At 37.5% G+C, this 15,990-nt stretch overlaps 1 protein-coding gene across 4 annotated transcripts in view; it reads right to left on the bottom strand.

Annotated features, from left to right (window-relative positions):
• Positions 1–15,990, bottom strand: part of MACROD2 (mono-ADP ribosylhydrolase 2) — an 851,553-nt gene that overhangs the window by 579,150 nt on the left and 256,413 nt on the right. For all 4 annotated transcript variants that reach the window (XM_077176111.1, XM_077176112.1, XM_054629913.2 and 1 more), the window contains one exon: positions 9,588–9,704. In XM_077176111.1, coding sequence (XP_077032226.1) covers positions 9,588–9,704 — 117 coding nt within the window. The remainder of the gene's footprint in view (positions 1–9,587; positions 9,705–15,990) is intronic.

The following is a 15,990-nucleotide window of genomic DNA, read 5'->3' as shown; positions in this document are numbered from 1 at the left end:
CATTTTACATTTACAAACTGCAGGCTCTTAATAATGTATTACATGACATTATTTTGTGTCCATGACACCTCTCAGAGTCTCAAGGGTTTTTTACCCCCCTCTCTGTGTTACATATAAACACATGTGGAGCTTCCCCAATTCTGTTGGAGGATTAAAATTGAATAATGCAGCTGTTAAAACAAAAATGCTTCAAAAGGAGCTGTTGTGTTCATGGATACTTCAAACAGTTTATAGTCTTGTCTTGATGACCTGCTGTTTACAGGCCATGAAAACTATGAAATATTTAAACAATATTCTTATTGTATTCTTACTTTCTCAAAACCAACCCATGTGTTTTAATTATAATGAAAACATTGTATAAAATTATACTGAAAGTATAATTTTATACAATAATTTTTCTGAAAGTCAGAAAGTTACAAAAAGAAAAAGAAAGTGATCCAGACAGACATAGCTATAATCAGATATCAAAGGGGTTATTTTTAGTGTTGCAAAGCATTTTACATTTATGTATTTATTTATTTATAAGCCTTGGAAAGCTACCAGCTATTTTTATTGAAAATCTAAATAGGAAGCATACATAGAAGAGTGCAGTAATGCTCCAACACATTGTCACGTTAAAATATTAAGATTGTCAGGCATTTCTCTGTCCATCTCTCTGACATAGCACTAGGAAATATGAGAATTCAGACCACTGTGTTAAAGGAAATTCAGTATAATTCATTTTCCCAAGGAGCCAGAACAGAGAGTCACATCCTGACAAATAGCTAAGCAAGAGTATGCAAGAAGATGTAATTCAAAGTTGATGACAGTTGTTTAATTAATAATTTCTTCTAGCTTCTTACTGCATAAATTACATTATACAAATGATACCAACAAACCAACACATGGGCAGAAACAGGCACAAAAAGTTTATGTTGGGAGTATTAGATCTTTCATGAACACAGTTTCCTCCTAAACCTAGTCCTAGAACTATTACCAGTCTCTTGGAGTACTGATGAGTCTTTTAGGTCACAGTTTGGGTCTTCTGTTAACATTTAAATACATCCAGAAAAGTCTAACTCCCAGATCAGAGTGACTGCTGTGCCCTGCAGATGATGGATTCCAAAGCTCCTCTATATTCCCAGCAGTGAAACTTCAGTCCAAGTCCAGCAAGCTGAGAACCCTGTGCTGCAACCATGAAAAACTTCTCCAAGTAGTCTGTAAATGGCCAAAAATGGGCCACATCCAGAATCTATTTTTTCTTACCAGCCAATAATCTAGAAGATATTGCCATCTACTCAGAGGAGAATAAATGGTACAACACTTGCAAGCCATGCAATGGTGTGAATAACCTGCAATCATGACCAGCTTGCACAGAGCTACAGACATACAGTAATATAAATGTGCCCCTTCCATCACTTAGTTTGGCTTTTTTTATGGTTGAAAAAGGTAAAAAATCGCTGATGGCAACTCAAGAATCCTCATAAACATCATCAAAAACTCAAAAATAACAAAAAAGGAAGAAATTAATCTGAGAATTGTAAGTAATGGAAAAAAAAAACCCTGAATGGTCTTCAACTTGCATGAAAAGTGAAACAAAACTTTAAGGAAAAAATCTGTGTGAAGGCAGAATTAAGAAAAGGGAGATGCTATCAGAAACTAAAATAAAGGGAAAACAAATTTCTAGTGCTGAACAGCAACAAAAAAAATCCACATGAATTTCATCCCCATACTTTAAGGCAAAAGATCGTCAGTGATGTTCTCTTTTCACCAGTAGTGAAACAGCATCCTCAATAGATAAAATAATACCAATTTTACTTCTTATTACTATCTGATTAATCAGTATTTAGATTCCTTCCTACAGCAATTAAAATATTATTTATACCCTATAGTCTCACACCTGCTGTTTTCTTCCTAAAGAGAAATGTTTCAACTGCTTGGCCTTAGTTTTCACAAAAAAAACCAACCCTAAGTACATAGATCAAAACATTGTTACATGGAACAGCCTCAAAATTCCTCAGCTGAATGAAACAAAGATCTTTTAAAAATCATTTTACACAACCTTCTCATCCTATCTACTTAAGCCTGGTCTAAAGCAATTACATTGCAGATGAAGAACTCACACAACAGTCCTGCTTTTTGTCTGTGTTATTCCTTGAAAATATAATCAGAAAAAAAAAACAACACCAAATTAGCAACTTTAAACCTCAGCTGCAAGGTTTGTGGGTAAGTGAAGGAGAACTCAAAAAAAAATGACAGCACCTTTCAGATTCATATTATTCCTTCTGCTTTATTTCAAAATAGTAGAAGGAAAATCTTTATTTATTACTTATGATCTGATTACTTCCATTTGCAAATAATTTGTCATATTTCTGGCTGGGTAATGTGCAGTTTCAGCACAAAAAGGAATCCTATTCTTTGCTTTCAAGAAAGAAAATTAGGCTGTACTGTTTTTAAAACATTCCAGCTACAATCACATAATTATTATTAATCTGAAGGAATGATAGGAAGGTAATGACCTCTGAGGGGCTCCAATTTTAAACCTTTTTACTACCCCAGGGAAATAGAGGATCAGCAGTTAGTGTTCTGATTCCAGCCCCAGGCCTGTGCCAACACACTTTATAAGCTAAATCCAGGTTTGGGAGACAGGCTGCATATTTTTCAGAGACTAAACCAGCATAAATCACAAAGTGCCAACACACTATGAGGTTAATGTTGTGTTTTACTACAGTAAGCAATTTCTATCACCATTTAAAATGAGACAAGCAAAATTCAGGCAGACAAAATCTCATGCATCAAAGATTAATTTTCAAGTACTGAGCACTGGCTTTGGCTACTGAGGGAACATACTAGAGTGGGAGCAGCAACCACTGCACTTAAAGGAGTATAAATATCTCCATTCTAACCCCTACTCCTTGTCAGCTCACTGTAGTGATAGGAATTTTGTTTATTTTTCATGCAATAGACTTTTCCATCTTTTTATTATTATTTGAGTAAAAAGGACCAAGTGTATCCAAGTATGGAGGAAATAAAATATATTAGCCTTAAGGGGCACAACGCCCTTCTCCAGTGCCAACATACCTGAGCAATGACTCTACATCACCGGTGTGCAAAGGCATATTCCAGCAAATTATTTTGCACCTAATTAGGAGACATTCTAAATAGTACCTTGCACATAAATGAAGCATTAGCAAAGTGTTTACACCTTGTAACTCACTCTCTGTTCCATCAAGGGGGTTTCCATACAGTGCCGGATGCTCATGCCAAGCAACTGTGATAAACAGTGCAGGCTGCTGTCCCCAAAACACCACCCTGCAAACTCAGTCCTGTGGCTGCTTTCAGTAACACTGAAAACCAGACCTTTGCAGAAAATGGAGCTGTCCAGAATTAGAGAAGTAAAGCCAGGGAGGGAAATTCACGGCATCAGGTTTCCACCTCCTATTACGACATATTAACACACACATTGTATTTTTGCCAATGGTGGACCCAATTACTGAGCAAATGGCTCAGGGCTCCTCTAAAATTTCTCAGTGCCCACTTCTGTCCTGGAGCTCAGTATTCAGTGACCAGACTACAACAAGCAAGGCCCAGAAGAGGAGGATTTAGATTTAGCAGTGAGGATCGATAGTAAAACCTTTCCTTTAGCCACAACACGTACATTTGTAACCAAACAATTAGATGTGAAACAACAGCTTCCAGCAGAGCATGCCATGAGTTAACCACAGCATGACACTGCAGAGAACACTAACAAACACACACTTGGGTCCATTCACAAATTAAATTTTAAAGAATCTATCCATTAAAAAAAATGCCTATGAGCTAGGCTCAAATCCAAGGACAAACACTGTATACTTTTGTGATGGAGGATTCTTGCTGATTTATAACCTCTGGTAGCTACAGCACTCATCCCTTTTATTCCCAAACTGATGACAGAGCCTGCACAGACTTGGAAGAGAAAGAGATGTTTGAACTTGTTCAGCTGAAGTAAATAAATGCATTCCCCATCATCCCCAGGAGTCCCAACTTCTCCCTTTTCATAGGTGTGTGAGGGTGTAGGTAAGGAGGAGACAAGATACACAACTTTACAATAAACCCTCTCTAAAATCTAAGGAGGTTTTAGGACCAAAGAACTAATCATTAATACTTCCCTTCCAACACATTGACAGTATAGGCATGTATGTAACTGTTCATGGTGAATACAGCAGGTCGTTAAGATGACTGGAGCCAATTAGATCAAATTAAAACACAATAAAGACATGACTTCACTTACTTTCAAAATGATCTTAAAATACATAATATAATCTTATTAAAAAAACCTTTGTAACCCAGAAACCACTCAGAAGAAAAACACATAAATATGCGGTAAGTGGTTTTGTTAACTATAAAAAAACCTTTCCCAAAGTATCCCAAAGGATACTGAAAAAGAAAAATATCTCTCAAGAAAAAGGGGTCTCAGGCCTTGGATTAGTATTAACCTGCTTTGCCTAATTTTCAAATTGGTTTTTAATGTATCAGTGATGATAATGATTTAAAGGGATGGGAAAGAGCTGCTGCAGCTCAGGAAATCTTGTGTTTCTCCAGCTCTATATTGCCTTCTCAGGAGGTGTCATGCAGTTTGGGCACATGGCTGACAATGTGAGGCTACTCAACTAAGATAAAGAGTAGAAGTACATCCCTGCTGGAAAACTATCATAACTTTTACAAGTTTATATGCTACTAATGATTGTGTCACCTTAGGCTGTACCTTTTTAACTGAAATTTCATCAAAATTCCATCAATTATGCATCAATTGTTGGAGAAGATCAAGAATCTTGACCAACTGAGAGTTAGTAGCCAAGTCAGTCTTCTCCAAGCAATCCTGCCTTGTCCACATATTGTTCACTTTTACACCTTCCTAATTTCCAGACATATTTTCAATCCCCAGACTTCCCTTTTACCAGAATAAATAGGGAGGTAGCAAACTGGACAACCAATAGAACCATGTAGAGGAAAGCAATTCTGCAAGCCTCACACATCAGAAATTTAGAATCATTCGAAACAAAACATGTATTGTTTTATAAACAAGGTAATACAAATAAGTAAACAAATTTCTTTGTGGAATCCTGGAAATCTGAAAAATATCCTTGGACATCATGCCCCATGCTTCCACCTGGTCAGGTTTGTAGTGCAGTAGAGTTTTGGAGTTCCATTTTTGCATAAATCAACCTTTTAATTACAGCTCTGCAACTGATCTCTGAGAAAATTAGGAGATTTAAAAATCAGTACCATTACAGCTTTACTTGAAAATAATACCCTGCAAATACTCTTCTTTTAAAGACTGGAAATTATGTCTACATAACAGTAGCACACTTTTTAATCTCTACTTTTTAATCTCCACTTCTTAATCTGATTAAACAAATTTAAAAGATGATTCCTCCTACTGTGTTTAATACTAGCACTTCTCCTAACTACTTATTTCACAGCAGGAACTGTCTCTGAGAGCACATTCACATTATTACTCCAGGCTGATCTTGGACCAGAAGACTTCCTATATATGCTATTTACTCAGGGACTGTGCTTAAAGCACTAAAAATGTCAAGCAAACAGAAAAAAATTTTCTAAATATTATAGATTTATTATGAACATAAACCATTGTATTAGAAACTGCCTAGCAAGGTGTCTCCACCAAAAGTCCACCTTTTAGATTTACTGATGGTTGGTTCTATCCCATATTAGAGGCTGTAAGATTTTATTTTCCTAGATTTAGGAGTTTTACTATCAGACATTTTTCAGCAAAAGAAAGAAATTGTTACTAGACTTGGCAACAAGAGAAAAAAGTTAGTTTGGGGGTCCTTTCCTGCCTCGGTCAGGGTACCACGTGCCTGTGCTGGTTTTCAATTGTTTTTAGGCCTGTTAAATGCCAGGCAGAATGGGACTCTAATTTCTAATGTGTCCTGACAGGGTCTTTTTTTATAGTGAACCTCTGCAGCAGATAACAATCCACAAAGCTGTTATGGACCCCTCGTTCCAGCCATAAACACAATTTACATCCAGCCCATTTTCTGCCAGTAGAGCCAACTGAGACTATTAATCAAATGAGAAAGAAAACAAGCATTAGTAGAGCTTTAAACAGATACTGTTCATCTGTTATTTAAAGCATGTCAGTATCAGAGCACTGCTCAATGTTTGAAGATCAGCTGTACAATATTTAGAATGAACTGTTCTTTAAAAGGAACAACAATATGAAGTACAGAAGTTAAATAATTGATGATCAGTCTGGGACAGCTTTAAAGGAAACTAAGAGCAAAAAGCACTGCCTTTTTCAGCCCTCCAAAGCACTATGGAAACTTGGGTGCCTGCATAGGTGTTTGCTGAAAAACAACAATAGATGACATCAACCAAATTATGTATTCAGCAAAGAACTTGGTTGGCATTTGGGGGGGCTTTGTGTAGGCTTCTGCAGTATAGGAGGCAGATGGTGATTACACCGATTTCTGTAGAACTGTACTGAATGTTACATTAACTGGTAATTAGAAAACTCAGTTTGACTTCTTTCCTATTTTCAAACAGAATACTTTTTGGCATAAAAAGATGTATACCTTAAAAATTTCATAAAGAAACGTCTCCAGACCACAGACATGTTAATCTTGGTCTGTTCACATTATTACAATAAAGAGCTGTAGGAAATTATGAACTATTGTATGTATTCTCTCTCTGAACATTTGCTGTTACTTGTGTACTTCACAAACTGATTTGTGACTCAGATGCACCAAGAACAAATCACAGAAAGCCAGCCTATACACTAAATCTTTGCATTTTTCAGTCAGATTATTTTTTCAATTTTTCCACTATGAAGAAGTTATTTGTCAGACTTGTTCTGGTTTAACCTAAGTAAATAGAGCAAAGTACTCAATAAAAATACAATAGATCATAAAGGAGATGGCCAGAGTGGTTTTTATTTACCAACTACTACCTTCCTAACAAAGCATACATTCCCCTTCAGTGCCAAACTTAATCCCAGCTTCCTCCAAGTCATTTATAAATAAGAAAGCAATATGCTGCACAATTTTTGAATGCTAAACCTTTTTTACAATGAAGTCCTTGCTGAAGCCCAAGTCCTGCATCAGACAGCACACACAGGCTGCTGCATCCCAGAGCAGCTTTGCTGAATTCAGCAAACTGTTTCCAAGCAAAACATTTCAGGATCAAGAACTTGAAATGGGAAAATCCCAGGGGTAGGAAACAAAATTGTAGCATTTTAGAATTCTGTTAAATAACAAAAATACCCTGCCCAAACACAACAATTCATCATGCTAAGAAATGCATTTCACATTTACAATAATTGTTTGTCCAACTACAGTCACAAGAAGAACAGACAATAGAATAAATAATTCACGACTCAAAAAAGTGTTAACTGATTATTGCAGTTGTTCCCCTATCCACAAACAGATCAATAAAAAGCAAACTGCTTGTGAAAGTTGGAAGTTAGCAGTCAACCATAACCTTCAGCAGATTGCTGGCACACAACCTTCCTCACAGCAGATCTGGATGGGAGAGTCTGGACCTCCTTTCACAGCACTGCTTTCCTCAGCAAAGTCAAACACACAATAGTTCCCACAGTTAACCTGTCATACCATTAAGACAAAGTGACAGAGAGTGACAAAAGATATCCAGTAGCTTTATAGCTCTCTAAAATATGAAACCAGTCTTGACTGCTTGATCACTTTCAGATGAATGGTTTAAAAGGTACAATAATTTAACGAGCCCACAAACTAAAGCTTATAGACAACAGTTGGTGAGAACACAAATATATTTTCAGGAAAAAAAAATTTAAAAAATCAAGAGTTTAAAATTCTCAGCCTCTGCATGAAAATGGTATGTTTCCCTCTCTGTGCCTGTTGGTGTTAAAGGTATCCTTTCCCCTTCTCATGTTGATACATGATCAAATACAAATAGACACGGCTTTGATGCAATTTCAATTCCTCAGGATAGTGATTAAGAAGAATATTGGCTTTTCCCCATGCCTGGTTACAGGTTTTATTTCCAACTTCAAGTGATAATGGGTTTTCTAATTGTTTTGTTTATTGTTCCTACACAAAGAACTAAGATTTTCCTATAGCCTTCAAACAGGATCCCATTTTTCAAACCTAACTTAAGCAGTCCCTTGAACTGCTGCAAGATTTAAAGGGAGGTCACACCTCTGACATGACCCTTCCTCTTTCTAACACACATAGCAATTGCCTTGATACTTTTTATTTCATTTCTATCACTAAAGTACATGGGAGGAATAATGCACCTACTGATGAGCAGCTTTTCTGTCCCTCCAGAGATACTTTTTGGTTAAAGGGGAAGAATTAAACATTAACCACCCCCAGAAGATTAAATTATGATGTGTCATCCAGCAATCTCTTTTATGGGAATCTGGTGATGATTTGAGCCATATACAAACCCAAGCTAACTACCACACTGAATCTTCCTCAACAATTTCCCTGACCTCTAGTCAAATTAGCCTTTCATAAATGGCCATTACCATGTGGTAAAACTACACATAAAATACGGCAAAGTTTTCCCACACATAGAAATTACCACTCTTGAGGAAATAACTGGAAACTCTCATCATCGTCATCATAGAAAGAGCAAAAAAATTACTGGGTAAACAATTTTCCAATTTACCTAAGACATTAAGCCTGGAGACATACCGGAGCCTGGAGACATACCTGCTACTGCAGCCAGTGTTTGATTTTACATGACAGTTAAGAGAGATCTAGATATTTTTGAATGAGCCATGTTCCTGCTGTAGCCCACATATCCCAAAAACAAAAAAAAAAGGCAGTTGAATTCTAGTTATATGAAGTCTGCAATGCTTTCTGGTATTTGTATCTTCATGTCTCAATATACCATTCTGTAAGATCCTAATTTGCAAAGATTTCCTAGTTTTTGTTCTCACATAATGGACTGGTCGACCAATGTGCTGTAAAAGTGTTAGTGTTTTGCAAGACAAGCTCAACATCTACAGAACACAGTCCAATAACCATCTTCCTACTTGAAATAGGAGGAAAATTTTTGACTATTCCACTTTCAAAGTGCACAAACATTCCAGCACTGAGCTGCACTCTGTCGAAAGCTAAAGTGTGACAGATGCCTTCACAGTAATTGCCAATCAGACACTACACAGCAGCTGAAAACACAATACATCACTTTGATCTCCTGGGCCCTCAAAGTATTCACAATCAAGGAATCAGCATGAAGAACATCAAATATGCAACATTTCAAAAAACTGTCTCCGCGGAACTTAAATATGATAATGTATATTTTGTTCATATTTCATAAAGCATTTCCAATCCTTTATTATGCATATGAAAGGATAGGTTCTAGCTTGCAAAAAATAAACATGAAAGATGCCTTATATTTTAGAGACATATAAGTTTTCATCGCGTAACATAGGTGAAATAATCATTTAGAAAAGCCTGAATTGCTTTGAGGGGAAGACATTATTACAGAACATGCTTAATTAAGTCCCACTGCTAATTGTGTAAAATGAATACCCCGTTGAATTAGACTGCAGGGAAATGAACCGTGCACGCCAGCAGCACGTGCTGGAAACAAGAAGAGAGGAAGGCTTGACTTACATTTGGCAGGTAGGTCGTATCCACAGGTAATTTTGGCCTGTCCAGTCTCACAGCCACTCAGGTTGCGACACTCAGCCACCAAGCAGGGCCCAGCAGCTCGGTGAATGCAGCCATCCACTGCAAAACAAGCCCAGAACCCAGAATTTATTAAAAGCCACTTTTTATGTTGCCTTTACTCACGGTCATAAACATTTACTGCCCATTTTTACACCCACAGCCCAGACCAACTGATCTGGAAGTTGATATCTAAATATATACAAGTTTTTCTTTTGATAGAATTAGTCAGTGAGTTTTGCAAAACCAATGTTTAGCCAACTTCTGCTAATTAAAAAGCAAACATCCAGAAAATGTGAAGTAGAATAGAAGTTTCAGCATTAGAAAAGGATCTTACTGAAGGCTCTAAGAAATTCTCACAACAAATTATGAAAAGAATTTGATCCCCATCTAAATGCCAAACTCTCTTTTACAACATACCTCTGATACTTCTACGACTGTGCAGGTCATTTAATGTCACCATGCTACTAACACCTTATATAAAAATTCCAAGAAATAATGTTTCTTGTTTTGAAATATAAGAAATACCTACTTCTGAGCTTTTTAAATTTTTCAGGTTTTTTTTAATTTTGCAGTATTCATGCAATATTTTGAAGTTAATTAAAAAATAATTACTAAAGGTTGCAATTGCACCTAAGTATGCAAGAAAATTAGTAGAGTGCATAGATCTTATTACCCTCAGGAGCCAGCAAAAGAATAAAACAAGGCTGCTGGCACAGCAATTCTGCCCTCTCAACATGCAATCCAAGAAATCATTTACTGTAATTATAGCAAAAAGTTTGAGAAAAAGGATAGAAAATAATAAAGGAAGCAGTGTATGCATTAACATATTCACTAGAGTAAAGCCCTAATTCAGCAGCAGCTATGGAGTTCAACTAGAAGAAATCATCTTCACATAAACTACAACATCAACTCAAAAGGCAAAATAAACTCAAGTATAAAGGCTAAACAAATACTTATAGAGCTAAGGAAGGAAGAGTCTGTATGAACATAGTTTAAGATTTACTGCAGGTTTTATTTCAGATTTAACTAGTTCAAACTTAGAGCTGTGCCCTGCAGCATGTCTGAAGCAGTTAAACCAGAACGGGCTTGGAAGGCCACGGGGGGATGGGTTTTTAAGAGATTCACATCACCTGGTCACGGCAGGAGCTGTGTAGCTTCCTACAGGCTCCCATTTGGGCAACCCATGGCACTGGGTGTTCCCACCAAGCATGCAGAGCCCGCTGGGGGAGCTCCCTTCCCTCCCCACCCCCAGATGAAACAATGGCTGTCCTCTCTACCTTAAGGCCATAACTGGTTTTATGAGGTGCTGAGTATTTCCTGAAGTCAGGCAGCCCCAGGTGGGGAGGCAGATAACATCTTCAAATGGATGAAACTGTCTTCTGCTAAGTGTTAAAAACCTGATTGTCCTTTCTGAGGAGTTCTATACCAGAGTTCATGTTCAGGTGACACAGTAAAATTGGATAAGCAGTTCCTTGCAATACTCCATGCCAATCCTGGTCACTGGTTTTCAAAATGGTTTTTTGTAGTACTTTATATTAGCAAAATATAACTACAGAATCATGTGATAATGCACTTTCAATGAAATTTTCTAAAATTGCTTATTGAAAAGACCATGGATGCCAAGCCACCAGCTGCAAGCACATGGCACGTTCTCTGTCCCAAGGCACCAAAGCTGCTTCTTCTGCCTCTGCTGAACTTTTGTTTTTAACTTACCCAAAATCTCTGCTCAACAGACTCCAAGATGTTACTGCAAGAATATTATTTTGTAAAGGGAAGAAAGAATGCTTGAAATCTATCCTGTGCTCATAATATACAATTTAATTGTTTTAACCTAATTATTAATGCTTTTTCCAAACCAAGCAGGATAAGTAAAGTATGCGTTGAAACCTCAAAATAATTTTATAAGCAGCACCACCACAATCTCTACCAATCTTAGCAACTTCCTGAGACACCAAATCAAAACAGCACAGATGCTTAGGACTTTCCCCATGATTCTTTACAGAGGAAGATGTCCTTAGGAATACTGGACAAGGACTCAAGTCCATGCAAGGATCTGCTTGGTGGCTGACGAATCATTCCCACCCCTGAGGTCCTTCCTGTCCCCACCAGCTCAGCACTTCCCTTTGAGCAGTGTCTGTGCAAGGCTCAGCTGCTCTCTCCAGTGCACAAAACAACCTCTTCCTCAAAGTCCACTCACTTTAGCCTAAGTCCAGCTCAGAGCACAGCCAAACAACAGGAAGGAAGGAAAGGGAAAGGGAAGGAAAGGAAAGGGTGGTTTCCTTCCTGCAGAAGGAAACCATCGCCTCTGCCAGGGAAGTGGAAGCACGGGTTTGCCACTTCAAACCTGTGATGGATTAAAGTACCCAATATCAGCATTCCATGTGTCAGAGGAGCTGTGATCACACAGGGGGTCACAGCTCCCCATCTATAACCCCTCTCATGTTGGAAGGGTGCTCTTAATACAAATACAGCTATGATAAAGATGGTCTATCAGTGGTTTCCTGATTCCATACGTCTGTCTTCAACCTTTATAAGCAAAGAAGCTCCAGAAGGATGAAAGAATAATGAAAAAAAATTGAATTCTTAACAGAGAAAAATCAATTCTATCACAACCAATCCTGACATATGACAAGGAAAATGGAAGACATCTGCCAGAATGGAACAAGTAGACATGCATACTTCCCTTATAAAGGTGGCACAAGAGAAAATGATTGAATACTCCAGACAGGCTTAGATGGAAAAGCAGAAATTAGCATTTGATATACTTCAGTGACTGATGACAGGGAAGAATGAAAAGGGGGGGGGGCAGAAAGGGGGAGAACGACACCAACATAATCAAAACCCAAAAACCGAACACCAAACACCCAAAACTTTCATAATACCTTCTTTTTCCTATAATGCTTCATTAAATACATTATGAAGAGAGATGACCTCTGGTCTGTGCAGCATTTTTTATTTCATAACTCAATAACTCATGCCAGAAATACTCTATGTTTCAAATAATATATTCACTTCAGAACTATTTTGAAATATATTGCCAAATATGAGCACCCTGAATAACACAAAGTAAGATAATTGCCAAGGTAGAGTAGATTGACAAAACTAAATATGATTCTTCAGCCTGTCTCTAGACAACATGTCTTAGCCATATTAATTAAGAAAAAAGAGAAACATGGAATAGGCATGTACAAAATATTTACAAGAGATATTCTGTTTTCTGGAGGTGTGTAGCAACTAGTAATGTCAGTGTACAGAGAAACAAGCACTATTAACAGGGAAAGTTAGTTGAAATTACAGATAATAATAACCTCAGGAGGGAAAAATTATGGTCAAAGACATTTTGTTATTCTGTAGTAATGATGAAGAAATTTACACTATAATAATGGCATACTGCCAAATTAATAGGAAAGTGAAAAACCCTCGATATGTTGGTTTCAGATATTTCATCTGTATTTTCAATTTTCAGTTTCCTATATAGATGCTCATCTGCATTATTCCAAACAGATCTGGAAAACATTAGACCATATCCCACTGTTCATTGTACAACTGGCTGAAAAACCCAGTCAAATCTGATTTGGTATCCCATGACAATGACAAAGAATTGTGCTTCATCACTGCTTTCTACAACCAATACAAAATGTGATTTCACTTTAAAGCCCTCACTCTGCCTCACAGTGTGCCTTTTTTCTAGAGGCTGCCTTCTTGTTCAGGTTTATGGAAATCACACAGATATGCTTTGGGTCATTTTCATACACAAGTGACCTGCCATTTAAGGTCTATGGGAAAGATGTGGGAAAAATCCCACAGACAAAACAAAATCATAACTGAAAGAAATCTGATCTCTGATCTGCATGCTGATCAACTGACAACACTTGAAGGTACTAAAGAGAGGGCTTCTAACCATCCTCCTTGGTACTCTGCTTCTTGAAATGAGTTTCAGGCTTATAAACCAAGCTACTTCAAAGGATTTTTGAGAGCACTGAGTCCTGCCCAGGGCCACCAGTGAGGCAGCAAACACCCATGGGATGGTGGAGAAAACCCTCTTCCCTTCTGCCTCCCATCCCCACAGACTGGTACCCCACAATCTGAGGTCCCGTAAATTCTCTGAAATAGCACACAACACTTGGGCTTTTGAATGACTGCAAAGACTGAATGCAGGTCGACCTGTCTTTTGAAAAGTGATCCTGTTACCCAGTGCCTTCATGTGTGGAGAGCCCAGAAAAACTGAGTTTCTGTATTTATTGTTTCACCATGCTTGGGTGGACAAGCACATGGAAGGGGCATCTCAATTTTGAAGACCAACAAACATGAACAATATCTTGAGGGCTGAAAAATAACTCAAGAAACTTCAGATTAATTTCATTCTCTATAGTTCAAGTTGTTCATGCCTGTGTAAAGCTATTAAAAGTAGTACTCTAATTTTTTTTTTTTCATGAAAAATAATAGCTATTTCATTGCATGCTTCCATAAGTTTCAGGAGCCACTAGGGACAGCGCTTTGTTCTCCCAACAATTCACCAGAAGCCATTAATGAAGAAAAACTATTTCCAAACCTACTGCAGTCAATGGCATTGGTTGCACACAGAAGTCAGCTGAAAATAATTGCTTAAAACACATGAACAAAGTCAGGTATCAAAATAAAAACCCTATGCAAAAGGGCAGCATATTAATAACATCACATTAAACAAAAATATGTAATCTTCGACACCATCTTTATCCCTATACGCTGAAGGATACTAACAGGTGAAATCATTTCTTAATTTATTGTAAAACAATTGCATTTGTCCTCCAGAATTAAAGGGTTAAAGTTAGATAGTAAAAATACTAGCGCTAATTTAGTGCTATACAATATAGGACAAATCTATTTCTTAGAGAAAATTTCTTAAAATTGCAAATGAAGCAAAAGCACAGGAAACACAGAATTAAGGGTATCATGGGATGCTGCTAAAAGAAAAATAACCTCAGCAAAACTAGCCTTGCAGTGCAGATGGTAATAAAAAGGGTAAGGTAATCTAACACCACAGCAAAAAATACAAACTCCTCCAGGAATAATAAGGCCCAAATTTCTTTTGTGACCTTGTGTGCAAGGCTGAATAAAGCGAAGCTATGATGTAAACAACATATGCAGATTTATTGTGTTACATTTCAAGAATCTATATAGTCTTTTTTCCATAGTATTTCTTGTTCTCTGGTGCTTTTCCAGATTTTTCGTGTTTTCAGTAGGAAATTATTGAGGTTTGCTTATTTAAGAAAGTCACCTGTGCTTGATATATCTCTGAAGTGGTACTGCTCTTCCACATGGCAAATGCCACGAGTGCATAAAACCAGGATAATGTCATTGCTTTAGATGCACTGCTAGGGACAAAAGAGGAAACTGCTTTGTGCACTGTAGGATCTCTGCTACAACGCATCCTCCTTCTTATGGACCTTCCAAAAATGCCCATTGCAAGGATGTGTGTGGCAACCAGAAGGAAAACAAACAACAGCAAACAAAAAGACAAAAAAGCACCACTCTCCAAAAAAACCACCACTGAACCCCCACATAACAATCAAAGAACCAACTCACAATGAAACTCAGCCTCATTCTGCTAGACCAGTGAAGTACCTCTGAAAAGTTCACTGGAGTCAACTGCTGCCAAAGTTGCAACTGTACCTCTGAGACCAATGTCAAGAGGAAATAAATCCTGCCGTCAAGAGACAACAGGTGATGCTCTAACAAACAAAGGTGGGGATCTTGAAAAGATGGCAACACAGATGCCAGTCGACTGCTAGGAGCAGCAGTTTTTATTACTGAGATGGCCTCTGTCATTGGAAGTTTAATGAACTGGAGATTTTTAATCAATGCACTGGTTTACAGGCCTCCAACATAATTAATTTTAAAAACTTAGCAATTATACAGTATTTCCTGGCCAAAATGTCAGCATTCAAAAGCACGATCTTAACCTTCATCCTTAAAATTCTTCATCTTAAACACAAAAAGCACAGATGAACCATTTATTTTGAGATGGCTAGTTCCCCGAATTAGGTTCACATTTCATCACAGCTTACATTCACATTCCTTAAATATTCTTACTTTCAAAAACCCTTAGTGCATACACCTTATTTAAGATCAAAATGAGACCTACAAGTCTTGATGTTTAAAGTACTGATTACCTCATGTGTCAATCCAAATTCTCTGTACAGCGCCTTTTTTCTTAAGAATCAACATTCTGAGGCTGCACAAGGGGCCTTTCAGGCAGGTAGAATTACAACTGGGGATCCTCCCACCTCCAACCAAACACGCTGCAGAGCAAGTTTAATGAAATATAATAATAAAACATAATAAACCATTATTCCAGTATATACTG

The sequence above is a fragment of the Agelaius phoeniceus genome, chromosome 3, assembly GCF_051311805.1.
Source record: "Agelaius phoeniceus isolate bAgePho1 chromosome 3, bAgePho1.hap1, whole genome shotgun sequence".
In the NCBI taxonomy this organism is placed as follows: Eukaryota; Metazoa; Chordata; class Aves; order Passeriformes; family Icteridae; genus Agelaius; species Agelaius phoeniceus.
Note: the sequence above shows the minus strand (reverse complement) of the source record. Positions and strands in the feature narration are given on the sequence as shown.